Source organism: Arachis hypogaea, chromosome 5 (assembly GCF_003086295.3).
Source record: "Arachis hypogaea cultivar Tifrunner chromosome 5, arahy.Tifrunner.gnm2.J5K5, whole genome shotgun sequence".
Taxonomy (NCBI): Eukaryota; Viridiplantae; Streptophyta; class Magnoliopsida; order Fabales; family Fabaceae; genus Arachis; species Arachis hypogaea.
Genome location: NC_092040.1, coordinates 7,381,146 through 7,391,763, shown reverse-complemented (window position 1 = coordinate 7,391,763; position 10,618 = coordinate 7,381,146). Strand labels below are relative to the sequence as shown.

Here is a 10,618-nt window from a genome sequence, read left to right as displayed (position 1 = left end):
ACATTGGTGGACTGCATCACGATGAAAAAATTCTCTAAGAACCATAACAATTTATAAAACAAAATTGGTTAAAACGAATAATTGTAATAAAAAATACATTCATGTAATAAATAGTTTAAACCTGCACATAGATAACCTAATATTGTTGAATTGTATTAAATTAAATTAAACCAAATAAACTCAAATTAAATTAAATTCTAACGGAACATAGTTAATCTAATGTTTATGACGAAAAGCTAAATCTTAAACTATAATTAAACTTGCAGTTTCTCGTTAATCTAACATTTAATAATTCAATTTTTTTAAATAAACTAAATAATGTCAGATCCTTATTAGTCTTCTATTGCCTAGTTGATCCAACACTTTAAACCTTAAAAACAACAAAATTACTAATCTCGTTAAGCGACTAACATTAAAAACTTACAAATTCTAACCCAAACCTATTATTACTACTCATCAACATATTTAGTTATCCCTCATCTAACATGTATTTGTACTTTCAATATTTTCAGGAACTACTATCAATACTCTAACTACTATTTGAAGTTTAAAAATGCTAATAATCAAGTTCTAAACAATTTAATATCACTAACAATTATTTATTTTTTAAAGAAAACTAAATTAAATTTCATTCCCTAACATCTTTATGTGCTACCAATAATATATCTACATATACGGGATGATCCTCTCATGTAGGGGTATATCATATTGCCTACTCATGCTCGTGATACATCGGTGAGAGCGCATCAGAATGAAAAAATTCTGTAAGAACTATAACAATTTATAAAACAAAAATTGCTTAAACGAATAATTCTAACAAAAAAATACATTCATGTAACAAATATTATAAACCTGGACATAGATAACCTAATATTGTTGAATTATATTAATTAAAATTAAATCAAATTAAGCCAAATTAAATTAAATTCTAATAGGATATAGTTAATCTAATATTTAAGAGGAAAAGCTAAACCTTAAACTATAATTAAACTTGTAGTGCCTCGTTAATCTAATATTTAATAATTTAATTTTTTAAATAAATTAAATAATGTCATATCCTTACTAGTATTCTATTGCTTAGTTAATCCAATATTTGAAACTTAAATTAAATTAAACTCCAATAGAATTACTAACCTCGTTAAGTGTCTAACATTAAAAACTTATAAATTCTAACCAAACCTATTATCACTATTTATCAACATACTTAATTATCCATCATTTAACATGTATTTATGCTTTCAATGTTCTCACGAACTACACCCTTATACCAATACTCTAAATACTATTTGAAGTTTAAAAATTCTAATAATCATGTTCTAAGTAATTTAATATCACTAACAATTCTTTATTTCTTAAAAAAAATAAACTAAATTAAATTTTATTCACTTACTTCTTCATGGACACTGCTAACAATACATCTGCGCGTCCAGAATGATCCTCTCATCTAGGAACATATCATTTGCCTCCTCATGTTCGTGATACATTAGTGGCAAACGGGGCCTAAACCCACCGGACCAACCCGCGCAACCTGCTGAAAAAGGCGGACTGGACTGAAAAATTGAAACCGCCACACATCAAAAATTCGCCTAATCCGCACCGCTTATACCGTGGGCTTTGGCAGGGCAGGGCGAGCTTTTCCGTCGGACTTAGAATTTTTTTGAAGATGTTCTAATTTAATCTTTTGGATTATATTTTATATTTGATTGATTATGTTCTAAACTTGTAAATGTTTAATTATATATTTTGGACAATATTTATTTTACTTTGGACAATGTTAATTTCATTATTTTATTTAATACTTAATAATAAAAAAAGAGATTTGGCAGAATTGGCCCGCCAGCCCGCTGTTAGGTAGGGCGGGACGAACCAGCCCCCAAAAGACGGGCTTTTAGCAGGGCGGGGCGGGTTCTCCGCTTGCCACCCCTAGCTGCAACACGATGAAAATTTCTATAAGAACCATAATAATTTATAAAACAAAATCGCTTAAAATCAATTGTAATAAAAAAATACATTCATGTAACAAATATTGCAAACTTGGATATAGATAATCTAATATTGTTGAATTTCATTAAATTAAATTAAATCAAATAAAGCCAAATTAAATTAAATTCTAACAGAATATAGTTAATCCAATATTTAAGACGAAAAGTTAAACCTTATACTATAATTAAATTTGTAGTGCCTCCTTAATTTAACATTTAATAATTCAATTTTTTAATTAAATTAAATAATATTATACACTTACTAGTTTTCTATTATCTAGTTAATCCAACACTTGACACCTAAATTAAATTAAATTAAACTCCAACATAATTATTAACCTCGTTAAGCGTCTAACATTAAAAACTTACAAATTTTAACCAAACATATTATCAGTATTTATCAACATACTTAATTATCCATCATCTAACCTGTATTTATGCTTTCAATGTTCTTACAAATTTCTACTTCTATATTAATACTCTAACTACTATTTGAAGTTTAAAGTTTTAATATTCATGTTCTAAACAATTTAATATCACTAATAATTCTTTATTTCTTAAATAAAATAAAAAGTAAAGTACCAACCCGGTTTCTGTCCATTTCTCCGAATGACAAGGCGATCCTTAACTAAAAACACGTTCTATTACGGTCCTTGACCATATACTCCGTCTGTCAACCCGGTCCTTCTGTCACTTTCACGGCGAAAACTCGACAGAAATTGCTGACGTGTGAGGTTCAAAAATGGACAGGGACCTAATTATCTCTAAATTTAAATTGGTTAGGAGTTTATTTATCCTTATTATTCTTTAAACAATATTTTTTAATTATTTTTTTATTCATTATATTAATATTATTTTTTTTAATAAATAAGTACAAACTAATTAATAAATTATTCAAATTTAAAAATATCATTTATCATGAAACCAAATAAATAATTTTCAAATATAATTTTTAAATATATAAATAATAAACATTAAAATTCTGTTAATACATTAATAATAATAACCCTATGATATTAATCTTGTTAAACGTCTAACATTAAAAACTTGCAAATACTAACCAAACATGTTATTACTACTCATCAACATACTTAGTTATCCCTTGTCTAACATGCATTTGTGCTTTTAGTGTTCTCACGAGCTACTACTCCTATATTAATATTCTAATTATTATTTGAAGCTTAAAAATTTTAATAATCAAGTTCTAAGTAATTTAATATCACTAATAATTCTTTATTTCTTTAAAAAAATAAACTAAATTAAATTTTATTCACTAACCTCTTCATGGACGCTACCAGCAATATATCTGCAGATATAAAATGATTCTCTCGTCTAGAGACATACCATGCTGCCTCCTCATGCTCGTGATACATCAGTGAAACTGCATAACGATGAAAAAATTCTCTAAAAACCATAACAATTTATAAAGCAGAAATCGCTTAAAATGGATAATTATAATAAAAAAATATATTCATGTAACAAATATTGTAAACTTTGACACAAATAACCTAATATTGTTGAATTATATTGAATTAAATTTTAACGGAACATACTTAATTTAATATTTATGACGGAAAATTAAACCTTAAACCATAATTAAACTTGTAGCGTCTTAACATTTAATAATTTAATTCTTTAAATAAATTAAATAATATCAAACTCTTACTAGTCTTCTATTGTCTAATTAATTCAAGACTTGAAACCTAAATTAAATTAAATTAAACTCCAACAAAATTACTAACCTCGTTAAGCGTCTAAAATTAAAAACTTACAAATTCTAACGAAATCTGTTATTACTACTCGTTAACATACTTAGTTATCCCTCGTCTAACATGCATTTGTGCTTTTAATGTTCTTACAAATTACTACCCCTAAATCAATACTCTAACTACTATTTAAAGTTTAAAAATTCTAATAATCAAGTTCTAAATAATTTAATATCACTAACAATTCTTTATTTCTTAAAGAAAATAAACTAAATTAAATTTCATTCATTAAACTCTTCATGGACGCTACTAGCAATATGGGCGACTCCGTCCAACTGATAGATTCAACTTGAGTCGTCTTCTATTTCTACAGTTTCAATCTCCTAATATAGATTTCCGTAATTACTCTAGAATTTTCGTTTTGGATGAATTTGGTACAATAAAATATAATTCGAAATAAATGAATTTAAATTCCTTATATAGTGATATATATGTTAAAACAAATTTATATGTGTCGTTTTATATTAGAACACGACCACTCATAATTCGAATTTACTTCATTCGAATTATTATTAGTGTAATTTAAATTTATTCAATTTGATTTACTATGTGTCACAGTACCATAAACTAAATCGAATAAAGCGATATTAAATTATTATAAATGGGTTAATACCATGGACATTTTGCATTTCATTTTTTACTAAATCAAACCTACGTACTCCAATTTATCCTAGATCCTACTAATTCGAATTCAATGAATTCGATTTATATAAAAATATATATGAAAATATTCACGTAATATTTTTTGTTTTAAAAAATTTATGTAATATTAAGATGTATTTGGTATATGCATGTGATTTACCAATAACTTTATATGGGTTTCAATTATCTTCAAATCATAAAATTAGTAACAATTAATATTCTAAGTTGTAACAGATATTCTAATTAGATTTTAACAGTAATATTTAACAATATTAAATACTTTAATTATAAAAATTAGATTTTATGTAAAAATAACTATGAGAATTTTTATATGAAGACTATATGTCTTTTATATGTAAGTTGTTTAATATTATTTATTTAAATATTAGATATATTTTATTAATTATTTAAATTAGTGTTTTAAAAAAAGTTAGTATAAATTTAATATGTTTTAGTGTTTGTATTTTTTAATTTTAATTATTTGAAATTATTGATATTATTTATTTAATTATTTATAATAATTTTTGTAGTTTTTTTGTTAATTATTTAGCGTTATCAATATTAATTTTTAAATATATTTAATTTTAAATATATTTAAATATATGGATTTAAGCTCCTTTTAACAATGATTTAATGGCAAGGGTAATGATTTATATAAAAAGTTGTAGGACAAAATTGTAGTACACTTATATTTAGAATTATTATTCTGAAAATCGAATCGGACTGACCAGTTCAACTGGATTAACCGGAAACTAGTCTCCTAATCGATTTGGGTAAGTCTTTAAACTGCCTGACAAAAAATCGATGAAAAAACCGGTCGAACCGGTGATTAACCGTGAACCGGCAGAACCATCCGATTTTTTAAAGGGTTTTCGGTTCAAAAATAACCCCTCTAAACGGCGTCGTTTTGTTCTTTAAAAAAAAAGCTAAACGAACGAAGCCCTAGATTTTTCCATTAACCCATATTCGGTCTTCACTTTTCACAAACTCATCTCTTTTCTCTTTCACTGGGAACCATAGAAGCCACAACAAGCCACCAATCGAGCAGCCAGTCAGCCACCGCAGCCCGCCACCACTACATCCCGCAGCTACCGCATTCCGCAGCGACGAGTTTGAAGACCGCGTCTTGTCATCGCCGAACTCGCCTTTTTTGTGTTCGCCGGTGTCGCCTCCTCTGTCGTCGCCGTTGCTCACCTTCCTCCTTCGCCGTCGGTGAGTACTAACTAGTGACTACTGAGTTTTTCTGTTCTTCCATCTTTTTTGAGTTTTTGTTTTTGTTCTTCTGTGCTCTAGCCTTTTGTTTCTGTTCTTTTGTTCTTCTGTTCTTCAATTAAATTTTTTATTTTTTATTCAGCGAAGAATTTAGAGCAGATTTGAAGTAGGTTGATGTTCTTCAGATGCAGAGTTCTTCTCTTGACATCTTGTTCTATTTTTTTATTTTTGTATGTTGTTAATTATATGATTAATCATTCTGTTATTTTAAAAGCATTTGATGTAGGTTCAATTTTTTCAATTATGCTCTGTTGATGTAGGTTCAATTTTCTCAATCTGCGACTTTCTCTCTCTGAGTCGAAGTTGAGCCTCTGTTCCATCCTCTTTTCGTAGAGTTTCTTGGTGTGCGGTGACCTCTCATTACCGTCTCTGGTCGTGGCAGCATCATTGTACGACAGCAACGCTTTCCTCCCTTCTTCATTTCCATCTTTGACTAGTACTTCAGATTTTTGCTCTATTTTCTCTTGCTGTTTTGTTTAGCTTTAATTATATAGTTTGTTTTACATTAGTTTAGTTGGATTTTTTATTTCTGTTAGTGGATTCTAGGTTGTTGGAATAAGGTAGTTCAGTTTGTAGATTCTAAGTTTGTTGCAAGTTTTGAGAATTAGAAATTTTTCGATTGGCTGATGCTTTGCTTGCTTATATAAGCTTAGTTACTTCTAGTTATTATTGTGTTTGGCTGTATTAAGTGTGAAAGTTGTTGAATGGGTAAGCATTGTAGTTGAAGTTTGTTTGTTTATACTGAATTTGTACATTGCGTGCTAGGTGTTCGATTAAATACCTCTGTGATGGTTTGAGTTTGAATTATATATTGTAGTTACCATATAGTTTGAACCGCTCTTTGTTTAGACAAATTGTTCAAGAATAATGCACTTTGGGTTGTCTCTTGATGCTCGTTTAAGTTATGAAACTCATATTTATCCATTGCTCATGGTAGCTCTTCATGCTTGTCCTTAATGTTATTTTTTGTCATGAAAACACCTAAATGAGTGGAATGCTCAAACTTCTTGCAATTTAGGTGATTTCATAGACAGAATGTTTTAATTTCGTGAAGTGGTGGTGACTTTTAATGATAAATTATGAATAATTTATTTTGTAAAATTGTTAAATTTTGAATTTTATTAGTTAAAAAATGATTAAATTTAAATTTTTTTTAAATTATGTATTGAATTTTTTATAATTTTATTCTATATTTAATTAAATCAGTTTAACTCCGATTGAACCATTGAACCAGTCACTCGACCAGTTCGATGACTGGTTCGATTCTCGCAACCTTGTTTAGAACAATTTGGTAATATCTAATTTCAATATATTTAATTAAATAAAATACTTTAAAATTTTGAGAATTAGCTCGTCTATTATAAAATAATAAAATAAAAATATTATATTAAAGACATCAATTAAATACCTAACTAATTGTCTATGATATATATTCTTTAACCGCCAAATGGATTAACAATGTCCACTTTCTAGTCCTTTTCTTCTCCAAGACTACATTTGAATTTTGATAAATTTGTTAAATTAATTATTGTGGCAAATAACTCAGGTAGAAGTGAGCACTAATTCAGCCATAATAATAAAATTGAAAATTTTAGATATTTTAAAATAAAAAATTAATAAAATAATAAAATAAAAATTAATTATTATTAAATAATAAATTTTATTATTTTTATTTAAAAATAATTAATTTCTTTCATCATTACTTTATCAGTAGATTCATTTGTATGAACTTATCAAAAATTGAGACAACAAACAATAATACAGACAAAGGAGAACAGGGGATAGAGTACACATACTCTGATTTTGTTTCTCGGAGAGAGAATAATGACTTGCACAAATACACAACCACCATAAGCCATTATTGCTCTTGGTGAATTAACCTTAAGAAATCAAACACGCTACCAAGACAACCAAAATAAAGCTACAGATTAATTAATTCTCCCATTAACATTTTCTCAATCTAAATCTAGATGGCGACATATTATGGATTCTAACATTTTCGTTGTTTTTAACTAAAAACATTGACATCACTGCCAACTAACTTTCTTCAATTCCTTAATATAATTCATACCACAATATCATGTTGAATATGCTTGAGAAGCACTGGAATAACAATATCCGGCGAGCTCAATTGCGGCAAGTGGCCATCAGTGGCCATGACCTCGACCACGGAGATGCCGCCAAGGTTTTGGTGGAGGTATTCGGAGACCACTACTGGAACCGCCATGTCCTTCTTGCTCTGCAAGATGTGGCACGGCACGGTGACGTGTACCAAGATCTGCCTCATATCGCTTTGGAAAATGGTGCGTGACACAACAAGCGCTATGTCCGGTCTCATGTTGAACAAAGTCCTGCTGAACTCCTGCACCGCCACGGACTCCATATCTCCGCCGACTGCCAGCGGCGCAAAACCGTTGCACCATGCTTTGTAGTTTGCCGACATAGCGTCGAACAATTGGTCTAGATCTTCCTGCTCAAATCCTCCGTAGTAATTCACATCGTTTAAGTACCTGTTCCATTTCCACTATTAGCCCTTAATTAAGACTTAAGGTTGAATTGAATGTCTTTTAAACTGAATTGTGTCAAATTAGATTTTTCTTTCTACTTGATAATTTAAAAGAAGAACTGACTGAGTCAAAATAAAAGCTAAGGCATCAATTTTGGTTACTTTACCTAGGGGAAGCAGAGACCATGATGAGCTTAGAGAAGAGATCGGGGCGAGCAATAGAAGCAACAACGCCAATCATAGCGGAAACGGAGTGGCCAACAAAGATGCAAGAATGAACAGAAAGTTCTTCAAGAATCGCAAGCAAATCGTAGGCATAGCCTTCCAAGCTGGAGTGTCTTTCAAAGTCGAAGTAATCAGGGTTAGTGGTACCTGCACCCATGTTATCGTAGAGAATGACGCGATAATCATCAAGCAGATGAGTGACGAAGTGTTTCCACACAGATTGATCGGTGCCAAATCCATGAGCCAGGATTATGAACTTGTCTCCTGAACCCAACACTTTCACGTTGTGAGCTTCCTCTACTATTCCCATCTTTTTTTTTATTTTTTTTATAACTCTTTGTTTTGTTTTGGTTGATAGCCGACTGCTGACTTTGAGTATTTTAGATTTTTGGTCACGCCGTGAGTTTGGAGCTTGGACTTATAAGGAACACGAGGAACAAGTACCACCACAATTATCTATATTAAATATAGATATTATCAGATTGTTTAAATCTGAATGCACTATAATTTTATCTTTTTAACCTTTTATATAAACTGTGGCATTACCTCTAATTTTTAGCAAAAAAAAAACCTATAAAATAACTTCGATTTATATATTCAATTCAAAAATAAATGATTTCATATTTATGTTTTTCAAAGTATTACAAATAAAACCTACAGGCCCACAACTATTTATAGATAAATATAGTGCATTAAACCCATATATTTAAAAATTTAATATTTTTAAAAAATTAACGTCAATAACTCTAACTAATTAACAATAAGAATAATAAAATTTACTACAAATAATTAAATAAAAATATCAAAAACTCTAAATAATTAAAAATTAAAAAATACAAAATTAAGGTGTATTAAAAATACATTAATTTATCTAATAATTTAATTTACACTAACTTTTTTAATACACTAATTTAAATAATTAAAAAGATCTCTAATACTTAAACAAATAATATCAAGTAACTTAACGTAAAAGACATGTAGTCTTTTTCATGTAAAAATTATGGTTATTTTAATAAAATCTAATTTTTATAATTAGAGTACTTAATATTGTTAAACATTATTGTTAAAATCTAATTAGAGTACTTAATATTAGGTTTAATTATTTAAAATCTAATTATTATTAAATATTATTTATATCCAATTATTTAGAGTACTTAAAATATAATATTTTTGTACTTAAAATCTAATTTTTACATGAAGACTACATGTCTCTTGTATGTAAGTTACTTTCTTAGTATATCATTTACTTAATATTATTTGTTTAAGTTTAAAGCAGTTATTTTGTAAAAGTTAGAGGTAATTATTTAGAAATATAGATATTATTATTTAGAAATTAGTATTAAATATTAGAGATGTTTTTTTAATTATTTAAATAAGGGTATAACAAAAGTTAGTATAAATTAAATTATTAGAGAAATTAGTGTAGATTTAATATGCTTTAGTTTTTGTATTTTTTAATTTTATTTATTTGGAATTATTGATATTACTTATTTAATTATTTGTAGTTTTTATGGTTAATTATTTAGAGTTATTGATATTAATTTTTTAAGTATATTAAAATTTTAAGTATATTTAAATATATGGGTTTAAGCTCCTTTCAGTATGAATGGTGGTATATTTTCTTAGGCATAAATAGTTGTTGGCATGTGAGTTTTACTTGTGATACTTGAAAAGCATGGTACCCAATATGAAACCTTGATTTATTCTTTGAATTGAATGAATAAATCGTTGTTACTTATGCATAAACCAGCCTTTGTAAATATGAAATATGAAATACTAAATTGGAATACAGTGTTTTAAGAGAAATCAATAAATTTCAAAGAAAAAAAAATCATTTGTATATTATTTACCCGCTTACAATAATAAATTTATAAGGTCATTTATACTTTTAGTTAAATTTTTATCTTTAGATAAGGAATTTAAAAAAAAAATATATTATTATTCAAATAGTAGAGACAAAAATTAATTGCCAAAAAATGCAAATCAAAGGGATCATACAAAAATTTTGACTATAATATAGCAATAATATATGTTATATTAGTCGGAAGGGATGAATATCCAGGCCCTTTTATTTTTAGAATACTTTGCCCTTTTATTTTTAGAATATTGCTAAGTATAAGTTTTTTTGACATACAAGTTATACAAGTTACTTATATAATGTGTGTATAAAATTATATTATTTCTCTTTATATTTTGTGTTCATTTTCCTCCTTCTCTTCCTCTTC

At 27.7% G+C, this 10,618-nt stretch overlaps 1 protein-coding gene and 1 long non-coding RNA gene across 2 annotated transcripts; one reads left to right on the top strand and one right to left on the bottom strand.

Annotated features, from left to right (window-relative positions):
• The first annotated feature begins 5,334 nt into the window (after positions 1-5,334).
• On the top strand, positions 5,335-6,586 carry LOC112804099 (uncharacterized). The gene is made up of 2 exons (XR_003202729.3): positions 5,335-5,602; positions 5,923-6,586. It is a non-coding gene; the product is annotated as an uncharacterized lncRNA (long non-coding RNA).
• A 795-nt stretch (positions 6,587-7,381) lies between these two features.
• On the bottom strand, positions 7,382-9,036 carry LOC112800523 (karrikin insensitive 2 receptor CA). Its single transcript, XM_025842848.3, has 2 exons — positions 8,336-9,036; positions 7,382-8,172 (listed from the first exon to the last, which is right to left on the bottom strand). The coding sequence occupies exons 1-2, from the start codon at positions 8,701-8,703 to the stop codon at positions 7,728-7,730; spliced, it is 813 nt and encodes a 270-aa protein (XP_025698633.1). The 5' UTR covers positions 8,704-9,036; the 3' UTR covers positions 7,382-7,727.
• Between the last annotated feature and the right edge of the window lie 1,582 nt (positions 9,037-10,618).